Source organism: Ostrinia nubilalis, chromosome 3, assembly GCF_963855985.1.
Source record: "Ostrinia nubilalis chromosome 3, ilOstNubi1.1, whole genome shotgun sequence".
In the NCBI taxonomy this organism is placed as follows: domain Eukaryota; kingdom Metazoa; phylum Arthropoda; class Insecta; order Lepidoptera; family Crambidae; genus Ostrinia; species Ostrinia nubilalis.
In genome coordinates, this window is record NC_087090.1 from 11,054,158 (window position 1) to 11,080,754 (window position 26,597).

General features: G+C 40.0%; 2 protein-coding genes across 4 annotated transcripts; one reads left to right on the forward strand and one right to left on the reverse strand.

Annotated features, from left to right (window-relative positions):
* Positions 1-326: 326 nt before the first annotated feature.
* Positions 327-15,659, reverse strand: LOC135087941 (E3 ubiquitin-protein ligase Su(dx)). The gene is made up of 14 exons (XM_063982802.1): positions 15,490-15,659; positions 14,445-14,581; positions 14,016-14,303; positions 13,688-13,929; positions 13,065-13,267; positions 12,139-12,386; positions 9,062-9,276; positions 6,006-6,152; positions 5,200-5,346; positions 4,517-5,017; positions 4,299-4,394; positions 3,604-3,756; positions 2,964-3,095; positions 327-831 (listed from the first exon to the last, which is right to left on the reverse strand). The coding sequence occupies exons 2-14, from the start codon at positions 14,512-14,514 to the stop codon at positions 694-696; spliced, it is 2,580 nt and encodes an 859-aa protein (XP_063838872.1). The 5' UTR covers positions 14,515-14,581; positions 15,490-15,659; the 3' UTR covers positions 327-693.
* Positions 15,142-25,475, forward strand: LOC135087931 (kinesin-associated protein 3). 3 transcript variants are annotated; one of them, XM_063982790.1, is made up of 12 exons: positions 16,175-16,380; positions 16,709-16,872; positions 16,954-17,192; positions 17,350-17,914; positions 18,009-18,109; positions 18,617-18,859; positions 19,320-19,498; positions 20,877-21,100; positions 22,023-22,141; positions 22,418-22,562; positions 22,765-22,837; positions 25,030-25,475. In XM_063982790.1, the coding sequence occupies exons 2-12, from the start codon at positions 16,716-16,718 to the stop codon at positions 25,127-25,129; spliced, it is 2,145 nt and encodes a 714-aa protein (XP_063838860.1). In that variant the 5' UTR covers positions 16,175-16,380; positions 16,709-16,715; the 3' UTR covers positions 25,130-25,475. The 3 variants fall into 3 exon arrangements, with proteins under 3 accessions (XP_063838859.1, XP_063838860.1, XP_063838858.1); XM_063982789.1 differs by lacking the exons at positions 16,175-16,380; positions 20,877-21,100 and adding an exon at positions 15,142-15,292 and having other exon boundaries at positions 19,320-19,494; XM_063982788.1 differs by lacking the exon at positions 20,877-21,100 and having other exon boundaries at positions 19,320-19,494.
* The last annotated feature ends 1,122 nt before the right edge of the window (positions 25,476-26,597 follow it).

Consider the following 26,597-nt stretch of genomic DNA (forward strand, 5'->3'; position numbering starts at 1 on the left):
TTGACAGGACTCTAAATTGGAATTTATCGGGTTAGTTAATTGGACATTCTGAATGGCATCTTGTAGTAGTGTCAGCATATTATTAGCTTTTATTACAAATCTAGTCTTTCAAACAATTTAATTGATTTGTTTTATTTTCAAGATCGATATTTTAATGTCTATGGTAAGACGGAAAATACAATGAAACATGACAAGCCTTGCGCGCTTGCGCAGATTTTATCGGTAAAGCACCCGCACAATCATAATCTTGAACAAACAGATGCAACAGCATGTACAAAATCACGGCCAAAAGTGTCCCAAAAATAGCAAGAAATAAAACAATCAAGATAATTTATTTATTTTATTGAACTTTATAGACGAACTTTGTTAAATATAGTTCAAACAAAATATTTTCTTATATAACTGACAGTATACTAAACATATCTACATAATAATTATAGTTTAAACAAAATATTCATACAGTATTTGGTTGGTCTTTTCGTGACAGCACCAATTCTATTGGTGAATAACCCGCTGTTACTCAAATGGTGCAATTTAATGTGCTAATAATTTACATTGGGTTCTCTATGTTTTATCAAAAGTCGTTTCATCGTTCGATGTAGCGTTTTCAATGTTATGACATTCGATGCAACGACTTTCGATATAACGTAGGAAACCCATATTTTACTAATATAGTTATTTCATAGACATTTTTTATTCTTGTCCAAAGCCTTCGGTTTCTTCGATAGCATAATTAAGTTTTTCGCATAGTTGTTCATAACTCTTATAAGGCGGTAAATCAAGCCTGTTGAAACAGGTATGTGATCGAGGCAGCCAAGTATCTTTGCCCACCTGTAAATAAAAACAACATGCCAAATATACATAAATCCTGATGTAGCGTTATTTTTGCAAATTCATAGATAACAAAAATCTAGTAAAATAGGTCCTTCGTACACAGCGAATTGACAATGCGATATAAATTGTTCTTTGACTCGACGTTTTTAATTCGACGTTTGGTTTGTGAAAGGAAGACACTAGAACATTTCATAGAGTGGTTCGTTGTTCTGATACAAGTAAATGCTCTGGTCTGGTCTATACTCACCTTAAGGAATTTTAACCTTGTGATAGTAAAATTTAAGAGTGAATTTTATTTGCAATTACAACAGAGCGACTTGCAAACATGCAAGTGTGGCAAGCAAAGATTCCGTTTTTTATTTTTCAATATGAGCAGTTCTGTTCTTGCTGAATAAACATTTATTTCTGCCATTACCAACGACGATATCTAACCCCCAAGAGGTCACGAGTCTGGTAAACAATTTATTTATGTACCAACGTGGCAATGTGTTATTATGTGTCTCAAAGTAAATGGGTTAAATAAATCATATTATTATTATAACTTGATTATTAGTAATAGGTTGATACATTATTGATAAGGGACCGTAAACTAGTACATAGTAGGTTAGCAGTGTTATTTTACATCTACTATCAATATAACACCTTTCATATCGATATAATATACTATATCGGTTTTCAGGTCGGTAATATTTTAATAAACGTGTATTTACTTTCGTGTCATTTCTTATGCTGATTTAAACTGTCTATGAGAATATGAACATTTGTTTAATTAACAAGGGGGAAAAATTACTATCTCAAAAAAATGTGGTACAGTTAAAATTAAATGTAAAAAGTAGTTGAGTATTTCTCAAAAAAAATGTACATTTTGAAAAAAAAAAGTGTGCTTTGAAACAGTTCAAAAGTTTTATATTTATAAATCATCACACAAAAAAAACACACACACAATTTTGAAGGATGAATATTAATCTTTAAGATAACGAAGAATTATAGCTATAATCCTACTTATTACCAAATATTTAGATATTTTAAAAATAGTCCTTTTTTACCTTTCATACAAAAACCTGTTTGCCACCCTAGCTTTTTCATGTATTTTTGTTTCATAAAATGCGATACGTAACTAAATTATTGTAAATTTCTTTGTATTATCGTTCTACAGTAATCGCAGTTTCTGTATCAAATTGATTTTCTATGGGGTGTCATAATGAATTGGCAATTTAAAGCAAAAAAACAAAATGAGTCGCTCTCATTTACTATTTCGTTATTTACTCTTTAGTTACGATTTATTTCTACTTTCCCATGGTTTCTGAACAATTCCGTATTTATTTTACACGGACAACAATAGCTGCACTCTGAATGGCTGTTGGCCTGACGTCTCCGCCATAACATCTATCGCGAAAATTAGTGAAAACGTGTGTGGTTTGTGGGATTACTTTTTCGTAACAGGCAGTAAAATCAGCGATTTTATATAGAACGGTAAGTATTCATTTAACCATTTTTTGTAATACGTGTGGTACGAACATTTAGTAAGCTTTTATATTTGCTGTAACAAATTTTATCAAAAAAATACTTGTTTCTGATCTCATTTTGTCTAATATTTCGTTACGTTTTTTACGAATTTCGTTACGTTACGAAAAAGTACAACATAATGCTGAGTGTATACTGTTATTACCTGACTATGCATAGTAATATTCACTACTTAATTTATTTCAAAAAATATAGAGCGTTAATAATAAAAGGATTGGATACTATCTGCTTTACAGAAGTGCCACCAGCAAAAAATTATCAAATCATTTAGATTACGTTTTTATGTGATTACTTCTTTTGTTTTTTTAGGAATGCCGCCAAAAACCAATGCCGAAAGGCAAAAAGCTTACAGAGAACGACTCAAAATGGATAAACATGATGGAACAGAAATAATTTTATTAAAATAGTATGAATGATTACTCCCTTATTTTATTTCTAACCCCTTAATATTACCCCGTATTTGGGTGCATACTTACAAATATTTCGAATTGAATAAATGAAGAGCATTCACAATATTTCGCCAATGTATAACAAGCCTTATGGCCTTACTATTTCGTTACTACCGTTTCGTTACGTACATTTTTTTTGAGAAATACTCAGTTTACCTTTTCAATGCAGAATCTTTGTGGTCCATTGGACCCCATCAATTCGGCGAAGCCTCCCACGGGCACGCGGCACGTGCCCGTGACGAACTGCAGTAGCCTCGCTCGCTTCTCGTTGTCCATCTGCCGTACGAACTACAAAATACCAATAGACATGGCGTTTCAGTTGCTGAATTGACAATGTCTATACTTAGATCGTTTCATCCACGAAGATGCGCCCAACCATTCTTCCGCTAATGTCTTAAGTGTTATCGGTGCACGCTAAATTATCCATAAGTGCACACGCACACTACAATACTGCCCTCATAAGCCAAAAAGCGGCATCATATTTCTTACATTTCAGTAGCCTTAATTGGCATTAAAAAAATCAAAAGATACCTAAGATATAGACATTAGAGATCTCATGACGTCATGGGCATTTTAGACAGACACGCACACAGAGTCCCATACAAGCTACTATAGGCGGGTGACATTTGACGTCACGCTCAGCTATTTCCATACAAAGTTTAAACACTTGTAACTTTTTTGTTTCCAGTTCGATTTCTAGATTTTTAGTATGATTTAACTAAAGTGTTTATTTATACATAATTTATTAACTTTTAAAATCGATGCATATCCTATTGGTGTTTTCCGATGTCTGTACCTGCCAGAACCAGACGACTTGCTTGCTGGTCCGCGTGTAGTGGCGGTAGATGGTGTTGCGCTGCCAGTCGTCCACGTCCACCTCCTGCATGCCGCACAGCATCAGCTCCAGCTCGCGCTCGTCGAAGTACTTCAGCCACTCCAGCGGCACCACCTGAAGTAAAACGTAAAATTGGTTGAAAACCGCATCTTCATTGCATAAAGCTCGATTTGATTTGGGGTCTAATTAGTCATACTTGGATAAGGGTTAAGGATGAGCCACAATTGAGCGCTGCGTGGCGCGTCACGAAGTGTCAAAATATTCTTTTACACATTTTAAATGGTGAGTGTCGCATCAAGGCGGAGTTACAGCGAAGGTCGTTCCATAAGTGATGTGCAACGCAGTACACGTCTTCAACAGCGAGTATTTGAACAACTACATTAACGCGAAAGTATAAAATCTTATATGAACTATAGTCTGGTCGCTGAGCACGTAGAATTTCGTCCAATGACCCCAAGCTACCCATCCTTATGTTGCTGTCGCGCTCGCACACTCACTGCGACAGCAATATAATTACGCGCGAGCGATAAGGATGGGTAGCTTGGGGTCATTGGACAAAATTCTTCGTGCTCGGAGACCGGGCTTTAGTAGGTAACACAAATTATAAATGTTTATTAAAGTACAAGGTAATTTACAATTGAGAAAAGTGATGTTACCTCATTAAATCCATCTAGAAAAGCAGACGTTTGTTCTTCTATACCTCGTGTCATTCTCCATTGCGTCACGAGTTGAAGATATTGTTCTTTATTTGCCTGAAAACCAAGAAATACATATCAGTCAGTATTTCAAAATAATGTGTATGTATAGCAAAATAAGTTTCTCAACTTGCAGAAAAATAGAGATTACATTGAAAAATCATTGTGCAACTACTTACTTCAGTAACGCGTTCCTTGTCTCCTGCTGGTTTCAGTTCATGGTGAATAACCTGCCCCAGAACTTCGAAATCAACGCTAAACCACATCTCAAGGCCACATTCGTCAATATTATTGTCTTTTATCCATACTAGTGAATTGTAAAACTCTGGATCGATTGATTCTATATCTTTCATTGTTAACTTTTTATTTAACATTCTTTTGTAAAATGGCATCGTGAAACCAGAGTATATGAATCTTCCGTGATATAACGCCATTGCGATAAACCTTCCTATAAATTTGAAATACAGCAAATGGTCAGGATTCACGTAGCTAGCTGGGTTGATCTGTAGACTGTAGTTGTTCTTGTTGGCGTACTCGAATAAACAGTACATGGGGTTTAAAACTTCATGCGAAAGCAAGAAAAACCATTCTCGACTGACACCGCCATAATCTAATCCTTCTTCTCCACGAAATATTATATACAGTCGTCTACGTAACTCGTAGGCTGGTAACCTCATGATCTGAAAAAGTAATAAAGTATTTTTAAACAAAACTTTTATGTACCAACTTGATTTGGGTGTGGCTCTGATCATAATAATAATGTGATTAAAAGTTTCCCAAAAGTAACAATTAAAATAGATAAATAAATTGACAAACGATAATACAAATAATAAATTTTATAAAAAGAAAGATCAAAACTTACTTGGTGGTAGGAGTCTTCGAAAAGCGTTTGCCTTGAAAGTGTAATTTTGATATGGCTTGGCAGAGCGTTGCTCTGGCAAAGGTATCTGAATTGACTGAGCTTCCACCGGAATGATCTCTCGTATGCGCGCGGTACTCCATACGCACCCTATGGAATGAAATAGAAGGTATTAATTAAGCACATAAGTATAGCCACTGTTTTGAAACAGAAGTTTAGTTGATTCTGAACTGAACTGATTTCTCAGAACTTAAAACCGTTACTGAGCTGGTATTGTCACAATTCGCCTGCTTCTTGCTACCCGCTGGCTGCTTAGTTGGGCGTCTCTAACTCAAGGCACCTTTAAGTTCTGAAAAATCGGTGTTGTTTCAACTCATCTCTATTTCAAAACACCTCGGTCTTTCCTACTATTATTCAGTTCTGCTGATTCTTAAATGTGAGTAATTTAAGAATTTCCAGAACAGGTTTGGGTTTTCCCTTTGTTTTTTCATGTGAATGAAATGAAATAAGAACGACTTTTATAAAGGATTCAAACGACTAATCATAAATTGGCATAAGCAAGAGTGCGGTGTACACCTACTGTTGTCAACAGTAGGGACGGTAGGTAAACAAACGTCCGAACGAGTAACAGTGTGACTGGATGGGATTTCTTTTCCCAACGAGTAACAGTGTCACTCGTTTGGGTGTGACTCGTTCGGAACAAGCGATTAAAGCCTGCGTGCGCGATGGTGATCAATGCGTTTAAGTCTGATCGCCATCGCGCACGTAGGCGTTGGTTTGGCCGAACCTTTAAAAGGGTCTAGTGTTACCTGCGGGCCCTTGGGCGCGCCGGGCCGCGGGTCTTGGAAGGTGGTGGTGCGCGTGTTGTGGTCCACGAAGTAGCGCGTGCCCTCCTCCGTGAAGCGGATCTCCCAGCCTGGAGGCAGCGCCTCCTCCGGCGCGCTCACTTCTTGGCCCTGCAGCGACAATGACACAGTCAAGATAAATAGGTAGTCTAGGGGGCATCATCATTATCAGGGCCCCGATTGCGCTAAAAATTTTCAACTGCAACGCAACTGGACGAAGAACGAACATCAGCTGTTTTGACGAATTCGTATCGCGGTTTTGACATCTAGTTCAAACGAATCTTTAACGTAAACGGAGCGCAAGTCACGCCTTTGAGTAAAAACTGACAAAAAGATACTTTACAGATACGTTTTAGTAATTTTAGTTTAAAAAATAACTTAATGAAAAGTGCATAAATCAGTTGTTACGTTTTTGTTTGCGCGTGAACTTTACCACGATACAGTCCTCACAACTTAAGCTGAGAATTGCATTTGTGTGAGTGCACACCGAATAGTGTAGAGTGGCAATCGGCTTGAGGCGCGGCGCGTCCCGCGCATGGTTTAAACCGGTTTATACTAGTTTATAGCAATCGGCCTGAGGCGCGGCGCGTCCGCCACGCGTCACTTCCCTGCCGCTCACATACTTCACTTCACCCCCGGTACTGGTAGCAGATAGAAACAAATTTTATGCTAATTGAATACGTATTTTAAAGGTGTGAACGAAAAGTTTTTAGTCTGTTTTTATTTTGTAATTTTATAAATTTGTTTGTCTTTTTGTTGTATTTTGTAAGGCTGGTTGGACGCCCTCTCTATAAACGGTGCTCGCAGAATATCAGCGTCGCGGTACTTCGTGCCTTGGCAATTGGCATAAATGCTGAGCGAGGACCTGTTTTTATTTATTTATTTATTTAAAAGGATGTGTCAAGTGTCGTTACATCGGCCCAATTGGTAGCTAGTGTTTTATGGAGTTCCTTTTAATAAAACATTAATTTTATTTGTATATGTTTTACTAACTGTACTTTTGGCGATCACTCACACAAATGCAATTCTCAGCTTAAGTTGATAGGACTGTACCGAATTGCACATCACTGGAATGTAAATGGTACATGACTGGAGTGTAGATTGGAGATGATGGAATGGAATTAGCGCAATCGGGGCCGTGCCGTGTAGTCTCTATAGCAGGAACACGGCCATCTCTAATTTACCAAAGCAAATGTAAGATTTGGCCTATACTCCCCGCGATAGTCAGAGGCTACATCTCAAGACTGAAGAAGATTTTTTGATAAAAGAACGTTAGTAGATTGAGTACGCTAACCAGTGACGTCATAGTGTCACTTTGTCTTAATGTTGCTAAAAATAAAACAGCATAAAATTTATCCATCTTTAAGACACGTCATGCTCAGCAACCTTGCTCGGTCAATAGGGGTCAGGGCCGTCTTTAACCTACTAGGGGCCCTGGGCACTTAAGGATCAAGGGGGGCCCTTATCATCTGGAGAAAAGGTATTTTGAGCGGGGCCCTGGGCATGTGCCCAAAGTGCCCAGTGGGAAAGAGGGGCCTGATAGGGGTTATCCAGAATTTTATGCCATTTAAGCGACGCCAGTAGTTTTAGAAACAAACTTAACAAAGCAGCCCGAGTAGAGAAGTGGTATGAAGTGAGCAGTGTTCTGCTTACATTGACCCTCACAATCAACCCTCATTCGGCTAGTTGACCCTGACCTTTCTTATTTCTTTTACACTTAGTCAAGTAATTAAGTAGACTTCCAAAGTCAAGTTCAACCAACCCCCACCCTGAGAAAGGCATTATTGATTTTTCACCTTCCACTCGAAAGTAGATTAAGCTCATGGCCATTAGGTAATAAAGACGCTAATTAAGGCTACACGATAAAGGCCATAAAATACTCCAGTTAATAAAAGTATTACTTTTGTACTGCATTAAATGAAAATTGGCTATGATTTCTATGGGACTTACGCTCGTATTCACAAACGATGGTTGCTTAAGTGAAGAAGCAAATCGAACGCACAGCGTTGAATAGAGCTTTGTGATTGGTTCATATGTCAGCCTGTGCGTCCACGCGCACTGTGAGACCTCATAGTAATGTCTGTGAATACGGACGTTAGTTACATGGTGTGTCTTAGGCCCGGTTTCCACTAAAGCGGAGCGGAGTGTTGAGTTCTTGTGGGGGATGCGTCCACGCGTTTTAATATTAACTAAGACGCGGCCGTAAATCTACTAAGATGCGGCTGTAAACCTGCACGCGGCGATCCAGTGGCGTAACTACAGGGTGGCCGGGCTGGCAAAATACCACGAGCCCGAGCTAAAAAAAAATACATTTAAGTATAATGCACACATTAAATTGTTTGGGTTAGCGATTCGAAGTTGATAGAAGGTACTCATTCGTCTCATTCATACGTGCTAAGATACCAACCCCCCCTTGTCATTATGGGATTTCAATGCCACGGGCCTCGGATGGTATAGTTACGCCACTGCGGCGATCATACATTCCACTATGAATCGATGTGCCATACCTGCGTCCTGGGGTCCTCCCACTGCGTGGTGCGGTTCTTGTGGTTGACGAAGTAGGGGCGGCAGTAAACTTGCACGCGGCGCTCATTCATTCCATTGTGAATTGATGTATCTTCCATTGTGAATTGGTGAATCTTTCATACCTGCGTCCTCGGGTCCTCCCACTGCGTGGTGCGGTTCTTGTGGTTGCAAGGTGCAAAAAAAAACCTGCACGCGGCGGCGCTCATACATTCTATTGTGAATTGGTGTATCTTTCATACCTGCGTCCTGGGATCCTCCCACTGCGGGGCCCGCTTGACCCGATTCTTATAGGGGACGCGTCAACGCGTTTAACTAATGCCCGTGTTCACCATCAATTCCTAATTTTTAAGTAACCCCTATTGTAGAACTTATCAGGAATTTTGTTTTCATAGGGGTCACTTAAAACTGAGGGAATGATGGTGAAAAAGGGCATAAGACCTAACTAAATGTACTAAGATGCGGCTGCTATTCCACTATGAATAGATGTGCCATACCTGCGTCCTCGGGTCCTCCCACTGCGTGGTGCGGTTCTTGTGGTTGACGAAGTAGACGCGGCCGTCGGGCTGCACGCGGCGCTCCCAGCCGGCCGGCAGCGCGCCCAGCGGGTCGTCGGCCGCCACCGCCGAGCCCACGCCGCCCGCCGGCGCCGCGCCCGCCGCGCTGCTGCTAGCACTCGCGCCTACACCGGAGGCGGCGCTTGGAATAGGCGCAACGCTGCTGCCGCCTGGACCTGTGGGGAAGATTAAGTTTAGACAAGGAATTCTCTTCACGGGTTCGCCCGTCTTTTTTACGCGCTGGGGATAGGGGCCACGCTGCTGCCGTCAGCACCGCTGCGGTCACCTGGACCTGAAAAGATTAAGTTACGCGGAACGCTCTTCACGGGTCCACCAGCACGTCCATTTTTACGCGCTGGGGGTAGGTGCTACTCTAGTCACCTGGACATGTGGGAAAGATTAAGTTTAGACACGGAATTCGCTTTACGGGTTCGCTCGCCTTTATTTTACGCTCTGGGGATAGGGGCAACGCTGCTGCCTCCTGGACCTGTGGGGAAGATTAAGATTAAGGAATTCGCTTTATGGGTTCGCACGTCTTTTTTTACGCGCTGGGTGCTACACTACTGTCACCTGGACCTGTAAAAACAAAACTAAGTTTGGACGCGAAATTCTCTTCACGAGTCCACCAGTACGTCTATTTTTTACCTGCTGGAGATAGGTACTACTCTGCTGTCGTCTGGATCTGTGGAAAGATTAAGCTTAGACGTGGAAATCTCTCCGCAAGTCTACAAGGCTCTTTTTTACGCGCTGATGGGTAAGTGCTACTCTACTGTCTCCTGGACCTATGGGAAACCTTCACTTTAGACGCGGAATGCTATTCACGGGAACCGGTACCGGGTACTTCAAGATTTTAAAGAATACGCCTGTACCTATATAATATTTGTAATGCAAAGCTATAAATTGTTTTTGTGTTGCTAAAATGATAATAAAATATACAAGATATATTTTATCCTCTCCGACACAGCTCAAGTTTGCTAGGAATTAAATAACTTTCTGTATTTTATCATTATCATTCCAAGGTGTTGCCTTTTTACTTGTTTATCCCTCTTATCAAAGGCGGACTTATTTGCGGTATTAAAAATTGAACCTAACTAAGCCATTTCATATTTACATAGACGACGAACTAATTCAACCTAAATTAGCAAAAGTTTTTTATAACTCATTTCGACATACTGAAATGCATGATAAAAAAACATACTATAAAAACGTCATATAACTTATCTATGCTTATCAGGAATTATCATTATATCGATAATGAGTTTTATCAAATAAAATACTTTCTCTGTGATAGATAACTTAACTAAAATATTGTTATGAATTATATTATGAATAATAATAATTTCTTGCTATTTTGGTATCCTCATTCAATCATTGTTCAATCTTAAATACAAGCTTTCTTAATTCGCTCCAATACATTGCATCTTCGTCCCATTTACAAGTCTCGTTTCAAAATGTTTAGTTTACTCACTAACATCATTATCATCGTCTCCACATGAAATACCACACAGATTTTTCTACGACTATCCGGAGCGTTTTCGCATTCGGATCAATCATAGACATCATAGTGCGATGCGAAATCGCTCTTTAGCTGTTGGCTCATAAAATCTGACACGACAGTGTTGAAAGTTGCTCCGAAAAAAACGTTAAATGGTTTTGGTTGTCAGGAGTTATATACATTTCTAGTAGCAGTGTGGTTACGTCTGGCGTTCCGCAGGGCTCCATTCTTGGGCCGCTGCTGTTTATAATATTTATAAATGACATCAGTGCTTTAAAAATTGCGAGTTTCTGTTATATGCAGATAATCTAAAACATTATAACTCAGATGACTGTCTTAGTCTTCAGGCAGATTTGAATCGTCTTGTTGAATATTGTAAGACTAAATAAATTACATCTTAGAATGTATTGAAAAAAGTGTAAGCCCATAACATTCACAAAAATACTGACATTGACAGTTAACTTTCTCCCGGAACAAACTTGACCTTCACTGGTTGGGTTTTATTGGAGGTTAAGCTGTAGATCCTGGCTACACAGGGCCCCGATTGCGTTAATGATTTTCAACTGCAACGCGACTGGAACACGAACGATAATCAGCTGAAACGCGAATGAATTGGAGGCGTAATAAATTAGCGCAATCGAGGACCAGGAGTGGGAACAGTCCCGTGTCATACCGACGGCGGCAGCGTCGCTGTCAGCGTCGGGCTGGTGCGGCGGCTGCGGCGGCGGGTACAGGAAGCGCTGGTTGCCCTGCGCGACGACGTGGCGGCGCTCGCCGCGCCAGTGCTGGAAGCGCGCCAGGCGCTCGGTGTCGGGCCGCTGCCAGGTGGTGGTGCGCGTGTTGTGGTCGCGTGGTACTAACTAGTCTCGTGACATACCGGCGGCGGCGGCGTCGCTGTCAGCGTCGGGCTGGTGCGGCGGCTGCGGCGGCGGGTACAGGAAGCGCTGGTTGCCCTGCGCGACGACGTGGCGGCGCTCGCCGCGCCAGTGCTGGAAGCGCGCCAGGCGCTCGGTGTCGGGCCGCTGCCACGTGGTGGTGCGCGTGTTGTGGTCGCGTGGTACTAACTAGTCTCGTGACATACCGGCGGCGGCGGCGTCGCTGTCAGCGTCGGGCTGGTGCGGCGGCTGCGGCGGCGGGTACAGGAAGCGCTGGTTGCCCTGCGCGACGACGTGGCGGCGCTCGCCGCGCCAGTGCTGGAAGCGCGCCAGGCGCTCGGTGTCGGGCCGCTGCCAGGTGGTGGTGCGCGTGTTGTGGTCGCGTGGTACTAACTAGTCTCGTGACATACCGGCGGCGGCGGCGTCGCTGTCAGCGTCGGGCTGGTGCGGCGGCTGCGGCGGCGGGTACAGGAAGCGCTGGTTGCCCTGCGCGACGACGTGGCGGCGCTCGCCGCGCCAGTGCTGGAAGCGCGCCAGGCGCTCGGTGTCGGGCCGCTGCCACGTGGTGGTGCGCGTGTTGTGGTCGCGTGGTACTAACTAGTCTCGTGACATACCGGCGGCGGCGGCGTCGCTGTCAGCGTCGGGCTGGTGCGGCGGCTGCGGCGGCGGGTACAGGAAGCGCTGGTTGCCCTGCGCGACGACGTGGCGGCGCTCGCCGCGCCAGTGCTGGAAGCGCGCCAGGCGCTCGGTGTCGGGCCGCTGCCAGGTGGTGGTGCGCGTGTTGTGGTCGACGTAGTACACGCGGCCGCGCGCGTCGCGCCGCACCTCCCAGCCCGGCGGCAGCGGCTGCGGCCGCTCCCACGACGTCGACCGCGTGTTGTGGTCCACGTAGTATCTGTTGTCGTTCGATTTTAACTTTTAGGCCACTTGTAAACAACCGTTTTTTTTTACCGGACTACGGCCCGATTTTTTCGCCTGAATTAACGGTGGTATATGGTGTATAATGAACGTGTGCAGATGCATCGGACATAGGTCCGGCGAGAAAATTGACAGCAAACAAAAGATATCCGTTTTGTGACGGTCGGTCGTCCAGTAAAAAAACGGATGTCAACAAACGGCCTTAGAGCGCTTGTAGACGTCCGTTTTTTTCACCGGATAACGGACCGTGTTTTTCACCGGATTTAGCAGTGGCGTATGGTTTATAATGAACGTGTGCACATGCATCGGACATGGGTCCGGCGAGAAAATTGACAGCAAACAAAGTCCGTTATCCGGTGAAAAAAACGGACGTCTACAAGCGCTCTTACGGCTTGTTTTTGAGTTCGTCGGTATGATAAATCGCGGACACTCAAGTATTAGTTTTTGATCTAAGCTACAGACAGACCAAATAGGCAACGAAATAAATGTTTATGTGACTTCTGAAGATTTATGATGATTAAATTGTTAACAGTGTTTATCTAAGTCACGAAACCGAGATCCAACTTTCCTCGTTTCCTCGCTACAGCTAGCGTAATATTAAAATGTAAGCTGATAAGTTAGTAGACAATGTATCTTGCTCAATTTTCTCCTTTACCTCCTGCCGTAGACGTCGTATCTCATCTCCCAGCCAGGAGGCAGGGGCTCCTCGGTGGCGGCGGGCGCGGGCGCGGGCGGCGGCGGGTGGTCGGGCGCGGGCAGCGCGGGCTGGCTGGAGGGCCCGGCCGCGCCCGTCCCCGCGGCGCTCTCGGCGCCCGCGAGAACAGACCCGTTGCTTATAGGCGGTGGGCCCGGGGGTGGCTGAAAGAAAATAAACCTTATTATACTTAAGGCTTGAGGTTGAGAGCCATCTGCGCTCACCTATTGTTGCTATCAGCATTGTCAATCCGAAAAAAAAAAGTTTAGTTTTAGGAAATTATCTCACCCTAAATTTGCTATTATCGAAATGTGTTCACGCCACACATGAAGAATAATGCAAACATCGAAACACACAGCATGACCTAGATTTATACGCGCACTTTTTTTGCTAGATGTTTTATTATTATGCTACATTTTGAGATCCGCGTCAATTAATCTTATATGTGGCAGAATGATACTGATGTTTAAAAAGGCTATGCTGTTGTAATGTTTTTTCATCAGATAATGGTGTATACTAGTTGAATGATTATAAACAAAGTATTGAATACATAACATGTTTATAGGATTAAATTCTATAGCTACCCTCAATGTTTGTGATCGTAACATCGATCTTAGTGTTTCTGGATTGTTTCGTAGTCTGATGCGAGCTCGAATTCCTTCGTTTAATGGATTTCTTGAAGAACTTGCTTCTCCAAGAACTTCATGTGACTGGTGTAAAATAGCTGGGTCAATTCTTAGGCCATCCAAAAGTATGATAAGCTCAGCTGTTTTAGTTTCAGAATTTGCACTGGAAGCATTGTCTTGGGATGGGGTTTTCATCATATCTAAAAAAAAGTATTATAAGAACATATTAAATAATTGGCAATTGCTGAAGTAACACAGGAAATAGTGTGAAAATTCATAAACTCACCTAAAGTCAACTCTATATTTTCGCATTTTCCGTTAAAGAATTGCAGAACTTTTAAAAGATTTATCCTTTTTTCACCTAGGATATTGTCTTTTCTAAAGCTATGATGGTCTGCAAGTTTGAACAACAACTGTGACAATGGTGTGACCAATATTGTGAAATTTTCGTTCCATTTTGGATGTAAAGTATTCTTTATAACTTCAGTTTTTCTTGATAGCTTGTCATCAACAGTTACTTGCAAATAAGGATTTGGCTTGAATAGTCCTGAATTCCGTATGCTTGCTGTTTCAACTAAAATCAAGAATATTATAAGTGTATTGTGAAGGTCGCATTTCATAAATAAAAATTACAAATCTAAACCCTGGAATAAGCAGACTAATGATGTCAAAAGATACAATATATTTAATTAAGTTTGTATCCAGTAAAATGTACCTGTTAAGCTAAGCTGGTGATATGTGGACAGAGATATTGGAGCTGTGAGAGTTGCTATACTTTCAGTCATTGTGATAACTAATACTTCATATTAACACTCAATTCCAAAATCTGCTATATATTTGAAGTGAAGAGACCTGAAACAATTTTATTTGAAATTAAAATTAACTAATCTATAGTTGCATATCTAGAGGAAGTATCAACAAAGGCCATCTAAAAGAAATCTAGATAATCAAAAATATAAATAAATAAAACACTATTAGTCATCTTTTTAACATAATTTCCAACCAAAAGTATGAGTATGGGGAATGGAAATGTACAGAAAGTCTAATTTCTAACAATAGGTACCTATTTTTACTACTGCATTATTGTAGGACAGTAATGGCACAAATGGTTTGTAGTTTTCAAGGAATGATAATATTATTATCGAATTAGCTGAAAATGTAGATAATGGGGAGATCTAAGTTGAAGATGTAATAGATTACTGTACATCATGATCAAAATACCAAAGTTTAAAGAAGCGCTATTGCTTAAAAAAATAATGAAATAGGCTAATCATAAATTTTATTCTAGAAAAGTATTTTATTTTAAGAGAAGGAACAAAGGCTACAAATTAAAAAACATACAATATTTATCCTTCTTTTACAGTGAACAGAAACTGTTATCTTTATCCTGTTTTTGAAGTAAACCTACCTCATGTCATGCATACAACGTTGATAAAAGGGAGTATCAGTCTCGATAGCACAAGAATTTAATTAAAAAAAACTATGCACTAATTAGATAAAAAGGTGCATTAGATTACTATAAAAAAAAGTGCCATACAAGCAAGTAAACAAGTGTTTTGGTAGGTAAGTGTTATTTATTAGAAATCGATATTATTTCATAACATTGTTACCAATTTAATACAATTCAATCTGCAAGGCTCTTTTAAATTTATCTCATTATCGCAAAGCCTTATCTTGCTGGAAGGAAAAGACAAGAATTATGTACTCAGAAATCATTAGAATGAGTCGATTGCAATATTTACTTTGTAGATCTTACTCACTTGACATCGTTAGGTAAAACTTTGATTAATTGTGTAAATAACTTCACTGCTACACCATTAAATTACAAAAAACGCGAAACTTTAGCGTAAATAAAACAATAATTCTGAAATTAATCACCAATGACCACAGATGTTGCAAACAAACATGGCTTTCCTTCTGACAATTTGACATTGACTTTTCTTCCTCCTCCCTCACAACCATTGATAATGTAATAATGAGAAAGACATTTATAAAAGTTATATGGATTAATTTTCATCGTATTATAATCGTGTCGTTTTTCTGTAAAGTCCACGAATCAGGAGAGAAAGTTGGGGAAACGTAGAGAAGAAATTATTTTAAGTTTATCTTGAATTCTATGAATAGGAGTATTTAGTATTATTATTATTATTCTGTCTAATGGCTTCAATAGTGCAAATTTGAAGCACACTATTTTAAAATAATACTTATCAGTTAAAGGTTCAATAATCAATAGATTATTATATTAAAGATATGCATTTTTTTATAATCTTCTATTGCTAGCTATGCTGGTTATGGTTACGGCTGGCTAAATTCTATGCTTTATTGCCTTTATTATTTTATTATCGGTATTCTATAGGTTTGTGCTAGCTACATCTTTTCTTAAATAATCTCTGACCTGCTTGCTTGTGTCACTTTTATCAGCTGTCTATCTGACAGATAGCGTTATTTGACTGTTTGTCAGACGTTTCATTCATGTTATTGATTTTCGACTTTTTCAATCTTCGATTTTCGTACATCATTTTCAAAAACATTAATACACAATACATACATATATCGTCATTTATAAGTTAGTCATAATTACTCAAGCTACATACTGCATCTTGTTTTCCGTTGTATGAAAAAAATATACGTAGTCTTCGGACTTAAACGGGGTAAGTATTTCCTCACTTGCAAGACGTAAATACACCCACAAGCACACACATTACCATTTTGTCTTTAATTTGTTTGTCTCAATGCCAACTGGTAGTCTTACAACACATCCATTACGTTGTAATAATGAATAATAGTAAGAATAATTTGAACCATATGCCACAGTCTGTAATAATATCCATCATAATTTTCATTCATTTGTAATATATCATACATCATAAGACTTTCACATAATTTCTTATTACAAACAAACACCAATATAACAAGATTTCACTTTCTAAGCAATGCTAATTTATAATTAACAAAAACTAAACTTAGTTTATTATTTAGGTTTATCATGAGTCCTGTGGAAAGTGTACCAGTAGCAGTACTGAACTGCATTGATGATTATGTGGAGTTGCTCTATGATGATATTCCAGAAAAAATTAAGGGATCAGCTCTGATTCTTCAGTTGGCACGAAATCCAGATAATTTAATTGAATTGTCAAGAAACGGTCAGTCTCTCATTTTATAGTTTGTCTCTACATAGTACTCCTAAACAGCCTTTTCTTAATATGCTACAATTTTATTTCCAGAAGCTTTGCTGAGTGCTCTATCAAGAGTTTTAAGAGAGGAATGGAAAAGAAGTATTGAACTAAGTACCAACATAGTGTACACTTTTTTCTGTTTTTCAACTTATAATGAATTTCATCCTGTAATTATACAGTATAAAATTGGATCACTTTGTATGGATGTTATAGATTATGAACTGAAAAGGTATGACCAGTGGAAAGAAAAGGTAGAAGGGAAAAAACCATTGTTAACTCCTGATAAAGTAAGTAATTCAATTAATTAATCAAAACACTGCTATCCTATCCTAATTAATCCATAATAGTAAGAGGGTAATGCAATAAATATTTTCCTCACTCTTTTCAGACTAAATAACTTTTGTATTCAGTTTCTAGATTTATAATCTGAAGTCTTTTTTGCAGAGTGAATTACCCAAGAGTAGGATTCCTGAACCAAAAAGGAGGCCTAAGTCAGGCACATGGGCTGTGGCTGATGTTAATATGCAAAAATCTAGAGCTCTTGTTTCTAGTTACCATGAAGACCTATGCAATGCTTCAGATGAATGTCTTTCTAAAAATGATGAAGAACAAATGAAACGAAAACTAAAGACCCTATCTAAGAGACAAGAACAATTGCTAAGAGTAGCCTTTTATATGCTGCTTAATATTGCAGATAATGTAAAAGTGGAAGAAAAAATGCACAAGAAAGATATAGTTGGTCTATTGATTGGAGCAATGGAGAGACATTCAAATATTGATTTACTTATTTTAATTGTGTCATTCCTACAGAAATTGTCTATTTTTGTGGAAAACAAAAATAGTATGGCTTCAAGAGGAATAATAGAAAAACTGGCACCTTTGTTAGATTCTCCCAATGCAGACTTAGTCAATGTTTCTTTAAAACTGTTGTTTAATCTAACATTTGACACGAAATTGCGCAATAAAATGATTAAGATAGGTTTGCTGCCGAAATTCATTCAGTTCACAAGTAAGCCACCCACTGCATTTATTTTTCAACATCCATGAAATTGATATATTTCATACTCCACTGAAATCATATCACACCTTTTTTTTATTTACAGGTGACGACAAGCACATCAATTTAGCAATGAAAATTTTGTATCATCTGAGCATGGATGACAGAGTGAAGCTTATGTTCACCCAGTCAGATTGTGTAAAACTTGTAAGTACATACTTATCATTATTAATCCTTTGTAAAATGTGTATTTCCAATAATTTACATATTTTTCTAATGAGTTATTAAATAAGGGTTATTTGGTCATGTTTCTAAAAAAAGGCGCTTCTGAACGTGAACAGGACAGCAACCCGGCTTCCAGCCCGGGCGTGACGGACTTGCTTTTGGTCATTTTTCGTAATAGACCCTATTTTGGCACCCTCGTTTCCAGCTAACGGACATGCTGCTGCTAAACGTGAACAGCGAGAGCAGCCCGTACTCGGGGCCGGGCGTGACGGACGTGCTTCTCTATATGTATAGGGTTCTTTTTCAGGGAGGGCCTGGCCCCTGATATGCCATGTCTTATTAAATTCGTATCATAGCTCATGAGTTGGTACTATCAACTATCATCTTCAAACCAGTTGCCCAACATCCTGGGAGGGGTACCAGACCATACGCCCCTCCGCTATGTACGCGCATGAATGTTATCCTTCGTTATGAGTACCTCGTTTCCAGCTCACCGACATGCTGCTGCTAAACGTGAATAGCGAGAGCAGCCCGGGCTCGGGGCCAGGAGTAACGGACGTTCTACTAGCCTTGTGCGTGAACCTGGCGTGGTGCGAGCGCGCCGCGCAGCAGATGGCCGCCGAGGGCCGCCTGCGCGAGCTGCTCGCGCGCGCCTTCCGCCACCGCAACACCATGCTCATGAAGCTCGTGCGCAACTTGTCGCACCATGCCCAGAATAAACTCCTCTTTGTGGTGAGTTGCGAATTTATAAATGATGTGGGCACTGACCTGTTATTAATACACACTTGACTGGCTGCTGTTATAATATTGTTGTGCCGCCTATTTCAGTTTCGCCATTTTGGCGCTGTAGGCCATACTCTACGCAGATACGATTGTCCATGGAACTAAAATTAAATTTCTCGCTTAGTCCTATGCTTCCTCCATACAAAGTACGTCAAAATTAGTTCTCGGGACAATCGTAGTGGCGCTTCAAATTGCCACACAAAATTAGCTGTAATTAGTATGGAGACAGTAGCCTGTCCAGTGTGTAATAATACAGGTCATTAGATGTGGGAACCCATAATTGTACAAAAGCCAACTATGATAGTTCAAAAAGGCCACAAGGCCCTATTTTAAGGCCCTGCCGCTGATACTTGATTCTCTAAATCAGCTACAAACGTTTATCACTTTGTGAAATTACTCACGATTTCAGGAATTTGTTGGTGACATAGCCGGGGCCGTCACTAGCGGTGACGCTGCCGAGGAGTTTATAATTGAATGCATTGGGACTTTGAGCAATATTCTGAATTCGAACAATAACATCGACGTTTATGCCGTTGTGGAGAGATACAACTTGATTCCTTGCATTATGAAAATTTTAGATCCAGGCAAGTACTTATGTTAACTAATTAATATTAATTTGATATGTAATCGTGTACTTTTTAAAATAGGTAAGTTTACGACATATCAGGCTATCCTACGTTTTAGGGTAAAACGAAAATATTGTTCAACTTATTAGCAGTTCGCGATTCGTGAAGTCTACTCCTAGTTAAATGAGATCGATGAATCCGTATATTCTTCTATCTCGCACGTTGTGATAATTTTTGATTTGTGAAAGTCTTTTTGATTTCCTGCCCAGTGCCCGTTTTAACCACGTAATGAGGGTTTTCGCGATTGAAAATTCCGCCAGATGGCAATACGTAGACGCGAGGTCCAAATGCTGCATGATTGGTTATTTTTGACTTGACATTGACTGACAGATATGTCAAAATCCACCAATCACGCAGCATTTGGACCTTGCGTCTACGTATTGCCATCTGGCGGATTTTTCAATCGCGAAAACCCTCATTGGGATAATTTTATTGAGTAGGTAACAGTCGACGATTGCCAGCGCTCATAAATAGTCTTGTGTAGTCAGACGTCCTCTTGCGACAAGAGTGTGACATCTCTATAGTTCTTGCAACTCACGGAGGCGAGTGAGCTTTACTTGTGTGTGTACGTGTACATGCACATAACGATATTGTAGTCTATCAAAACTTTTGAAAGACAAACAGTAGCGACTAGCGAGCCACCACACATGTAAAGCTTATTTGCCTTCATGAATTGCAACAACTATAACTATAATACATACATATAAGAGACTAGCTTTCCGCCTGCGGCTTCGCCCGCGTGAAATTTTGTCTGTCACAGAAAAACTTTATCGCGCGCGTCCCTGTTTCAAAAACCGGGATAAAAACTATCCTATGTCCTTTCCCGGGACTCAAACTATCTCTATGCCGAATTTCATCAAATCGGTTCAGTGGTTTAGGCGTGAAAGAGAGACAGACAGACAGACAGAGTTACTTTCGCATTTATAATATTAGTATATAGATGTCACACTGTCGTCGCAAGTGGACGAGAACGGGACTATTCCCACCTCTCGTTCCCACCACTGCAACTCCTGTGTAGCCAGGATCTACAGCTTGACCGCCACAAAAACCCAACCGATGAAGGTCAAGTTTGTCCCGGGGGAAAGTTAAACTGTCATTGGACCCGCAACGAAATTAATCAGAAGAACATAGGAGGAGTTCGAAATTAAGGTTCGACTTCCCTCCATTGCAAAGCGGATGACAGGTGACAAACAAAGGTTTAAAACCTTCAAGAAGAGATTATGCACCACGGACAATAAATTAAATTAAGGGGGCCTATCTTATGAGCAATTAGCAACGCAAAGTGGACGAGAAGTGTTCGACGGGGGGCTTATATTCCTTCGGGTGTCCTGCGCAGAGAGCACGTGCGACCCGGAGCTGGTGCTGGAGGGCGTGGTGTGCGCGGGCGCGCTGGGCGCGGAGGAGCGCGCGGCGGCGGCGCTGGTGCGCGCGGGCGGCGGCGAGGCGCTGGTGGCGCTGCTGCGCCTGCGCCAGGCCGACGACGAGCACGTGCTGCAGACCGTCTACGCCTTCCGCCAGATGCTGGCGCACCCGCGCACCGCGGAATACCTCGTCACGCGCACCGGTCAACTTTTTTTTTTAATATTAAGTTATTTGTTATTACACTATGAGGGTTTTCGCGTATGAAAGATCCACTAAATAGCGGGACGTGGATGTGGGGTCTGACTGTTGCGTGATTGGTGGATTTTGACATATCTGTCAATGTCATGTCAAAAATAACCAATCGTGCAGCATTTGGACCTCGCGTCTACGTATTGCCATCTGGCGGATTTTTCATACGCGAAAACCCTCATTATAGTTCGTTTCATCCACGAAGAGGCGCGGGGTCGAGGGAAGCGCGGGGTGCTGGGAGCATGATCCGACCAATCCGAGCGTCATCATTGTAGTTTGCGCGCGCACTCACGGACAGACAACTATCCAATGAGGGCTATCGTTTTAGCGCTCACCAGTTGGCGCCACTGTAGAGTAAGGTCCTGTCACTTGCTAGTAGCGAAGACAGTGGCACCAACTGGTGAGTGCTAAAGTGGTAGGAGGACTATCGCATTTGCACACATCAAGATGGCGCCACTGTAGAGTAAGGTCCTGTCAATCGCCAGGGGTGCCAACTGTTAAGTATAAAAACGATAGCCCTCATTGCAACGCTGCCAATGCCAACAATGACGCTCGGATTGGTCGGATCAAACTCCCCGCACCTCCCGCTTCCCTCAACCCCGCGTGTCTTCGTGGTTGAAACGAACTATACTAATAGTTAGTTAGTTCAAGCTTGCTTTTTGTATTTAATAACAAATAAATAAATGTCGTTAACCCCTCATGATAATTGCCGATGCTTCATGCTTGTGTTACGAGTGGGTTCACCACAATAGTCTAAACGCGTTCCTCATAATATCAAGTTGCGTGTGAGTCGGCCAGTCCGACACCTTCACGATTCGGCTTTTGTTAGTATTTTTAGTTAGTAGTAAATTTATTAACATATTTTTATTTTACAGAAGCTCCAGCTTACCTCATCGATCTCATGCAAGATAAAAATGTTGAAATTAGGAAAATGTGTGACTCATGCTTGGATATCATATCTCAGATGCAAAATGACTGGGCAGCTAGAATTAAGGTAACACTATAGAAGAAGTATAGATCGTTCCATCCATGAGGATGCGCCCCACCACTTTTTGGGTGCGGGGAGTTTGATCCGACCAATCCGAGCGTCATTGTTGGCATTGACAGCGTTACAATTGGATAGTTGTCCGTGAGTGCGCGCGCACACTACAATGATAACGCTCGGATTGGTCGGATCAGGCTCCCCGCACCCCGCGCTTCCCTCGACCGGGGAGTGGTGGGGCGCGTCTTCGTGGATGTGATTTCTATAACGTGTAATATTTTGTGAAAGGTTGAACGGTTCCGGTGCCACAACGGGCAGTGGTTGTCAGTGGTGGAGACACTGGGCGCCGAGGGCGGCGCGGGGGACGCCGCGGACGACCTGCCTCCCTACCTCTCCGCAGAATACCTCACTACGCATCGACTTACTACCTCAGGTACATATTTATTTGAATGTTAACGCTTCATCGAAATTAATTAATATTATGTGTGTACTAAGAAATCGATTGAGTATTCAATCAACTCAAATTATTACCATACTGTTAGGTTCCTGTTGTAAGTTGTAATACATTTTTAGGAGCAAAATAAGTGGGCATTTTGCATTTCTAATTTTTCTGATAATCTTTAATTTTATTTTAGATTCCCAAACTTCGCTCAACGAAGATTCGGACAGTTTCTCAGGAGAAGTTGACATGGATCGTATGAATAACAGGTAAACTAAAATGAAATACAGTAATAGGGATGATGACTGGGTAATGAAATCGAAATTCTATTTAGTCCGCCAGTCAGACAATAAAAAAAATTTTAGACTCATATTTTTGAATTTTTTTCATAATCGAATAATTACAGTATTATAGCCCGACCAGGACCATACAAATTCTACGTGCTCACGGACCAGGCTTTAGTGCCACACTGAGTACCGACGTACCTGTGTTAAATTAATAGGCTAACTTTATGTATCAGGATTCTGGATTACGGGCTAATTTGATATTTTCACAAATTAACGAAAAGGATTATATTATAGTTAACCTGTACGGCTAGCACGAAAAACTTTCGAGTTCGAATTGTTTGCGTATTCTAATCGCCATCAAAAGATTTAGTACGAAAACTACAACAGCGCCCTTGTGAACGTGTCGTAAAGTGAACTTAGTATGAGAAATAGTAGCACGAAACTTATTTTGAGAATCAAAATTGTCACGTTATCGTTTAATTTGAAGGTTGAGTATCGAAATTTGTCGAAAACGTAAACGATTCGAACTCGAAAGTTTTTCGTGCTAGTCGTACCAGTTTAAATAAATTAAATGAAACCATCAATCGAGCTAGTAGGATTTATTTTATTATTCACAATAATCAAATTCAGAACTTGAATATTCAACTACAATGTCTGCTCATGAACGCTTCAAACTCGGTACTTCTTTCCCAATTCCATAAAATTCAACACTTACAAAGTGACAAAAAGCTTTAAAATAGGTAGTTGAAACAAACCACAGATAATTTTCATAGTGGACTGTACTATACGATAAACATGTCAGTCAATTTGACAACCTTTGTCGGAAACATTATTCAATGAATATATTGTCCGAACCCTTAGTAGGTATTTCTCTTCGATAAATACTTGTAACACATTGTGAACCACTTTTCTTTCACGACTATAAAAAGTTTTTAGCAATTTAATTCACAAAATCAATAATTGCACACATTTAAAATAAAGTTTGTTTACACTTTGACAGCAATAGACAGTTTAATTAATGACATGCGAGGTGACATGTCAATGAAGTTTTCAGTAGTTACTGTTGCCATTAAAAGAAATTAGTACCTTTAGTTTTCCGCAACATGGCGCGGGTTTTTATGTTCCTGGTCAGGCTATATTATATTGAGTTGAAATGTCGTCTCACGTCACTCTTGAGTAAAAAATCTACTCAAGTGTGACGTAACGCGCCTTTTCAACTCGATGTAGCACTGTTATTATTTAATTATGAAAGAAAATAAAAAATATGATTAATATTTTCTAATTATCTGTCTTTTTTCGGACAAATAATTGAAATTTTGTCTTCTAGCCTACAAAACGTACAAAAAATATTAATTTATAAACATTGGATTTCGATGTGATGAATGGTTTTGAACTTTGTTTATTTTTTTATTATTTTTTTTATTAGGGATAACAATAAATAAAAGTTGCGGGCATCTTTTAGTATAGTCAAACGATTTTGAAACATCAAGTTGCAAAAATCCGAACTAATTAATAACCCAGAATTGATAATAGCGCTCTCCTATAAATGCCATAATTATAAAATTGACCAATGTGGCAAAAATCGGAACTATAACCCAGTATTGATAGTAGCGCCCTTCTGTCAATATCATATCTGGGACGGTTCAGTTGGTTCAGTGTTAGACAACTATACCTATTTTTTTGCAATGGGTACATTGCAAATACACGGAGATATATTTTTTAAAAAAATGTAGAATCACCTCAGCCGATTCTCACTAACAAGGTTAGTTTGTTTACTTTTTTTCCACTTACTTTATTTTTTTAAATATTTTTTTTATTCGGTCGTGGGTTTGAAGTTAATTTGCCCGAAATAAAACTGTAGCATTACTATTATAGAGCATGTTGATGGAGCAAGAATTTGATAGGATTTTTTTTGCAAATACACGGAGATATATTTTAAAAAAAAATGTAGAATCACCTCAGCCGATTCTCACTAACAAGGTTAGTTTGTTTACTTTTTTTCCACTTACTTTATTTTTTTTAATATTTTTTTTATTCGGTCGTGGGTTTGAAGTTAATTTGCCCGAAATAAAACTGTAGCATTACTATTATAGAGCATGTTGATGGAGCAAGAATTTGATAGGATTTTTTTTTGTTATTATTAATGTTTAATCCACTCTTGGCTTCATTTTCAGTAACCTGGGAAGCAGTCAACACAGTGACTTGTATGGAGTATCAGAAAAAACATTGGAAAGCGATGTCCTATACAATAATGATTTGAAATTATTTGCCTAAATATTTTTTTAACATAGAATGCGATATTCTTAAAATTTTAATATTCTGAAAACTAGTTACCAATATACATTAAACTATAGAAATAGATTGAAACATAATTAATGTATTTTTTTTATGCTGCTAGGTGATCCGTGTCATGAATAACTAAGCTTTTACGACGAAACCGCGACGTCGTGATTTAACAAGTGAATTGTTCATTTTCTGTTCCTCGTTTCTTCCAACGGCAACTTTCCAGATTTTTTTTTAGTTTTAACTAAGTAAACAATAACACAGCGCGCTATTATGAAAGCACAATCTCACCTAAGTTTCATTGTCACAAAATAAATACATAAATAAATTACTATAATGATATGTGTTTTATTTTCATACCTATACAGTTGCGTTTACGGCTCGGTTGCGGTGCAAAGGTGCGGTATGTATGAGAAACGATGCGGTAAAGGGTTAAGGTTAAGGGCTACCTTTTTAGGGTTCCGTAGCCAAATGGCAAAAAACGGAACCCTTATAGATTCGTCATGTCTGTCTGTCTGTCCGTCCGTCTGTCCGTCCGTATGTCACAGCCATTACATTATTAAATTCATAATATCCGGCGATTATTAATAATTTTCAATTTATCACATTTACCGTAATACCACAGAATAATAATAAGTACTGGTAATACATACACTTAATTAATTTGTAAGGGGCTCATGGCATGGTCCATTGATGGTAACTGGAAATACCCTATTGACGGGGCATGCGAACGTTGTAAGAAATTATAGATGGATTAAGTAAGTGCCCCTTTTCCTGTGATGCGGATTTCGGCCGCGTGCGTATTTATTTAGTATGAGTTTTTCCTATTACGCGGGCTACACGCACGCGGAAAAGTGGATTGGCTGTGGGCATACAATACAAAATCTCTGTCCTGCATGCAGCCAGTAGCGTGATTTTACACGCAAGCGGACGGAACATAACCGCACGCGTGCCGAAATCCGCATCACGGGAAAAAGGCACTGAGTAGGTAGGGACTTAATAATAAGTGCAATATTTAGAATAGAGGCTAGAATTATTTATTAAACAACAATTTTCATAAAAGTAAATAATCAGGTAAGTGTATCACATTGCTACAATGATAAATGAAAATAATATCGATAATACATACAATCACATATTTTTTTAAATCGATAATACCGTACATTTCAGTAGTAACCCAAATAATCAGTTGCCATTATTACTTTTCAATGGACTTCAAATTTTCGTTTCTTAATTCTTCTCTAATACTTCTATTAGATTGTAAAAGTTCTTTCAATTTTTCATGAATGTCATCCGTTCTTTTTTCTAAGAAATCCAAAGCCGTATTTAGTTCATCAAGTTTCGTGTCTAGTAAATAGTATTCTGTAAAAAGAAAATAAAAGAAGAAAATACATTATATAAAAAACTAAATCAAAAACATTTAATTTACATTGTATTCTATCCTTATACCTTCACTCAT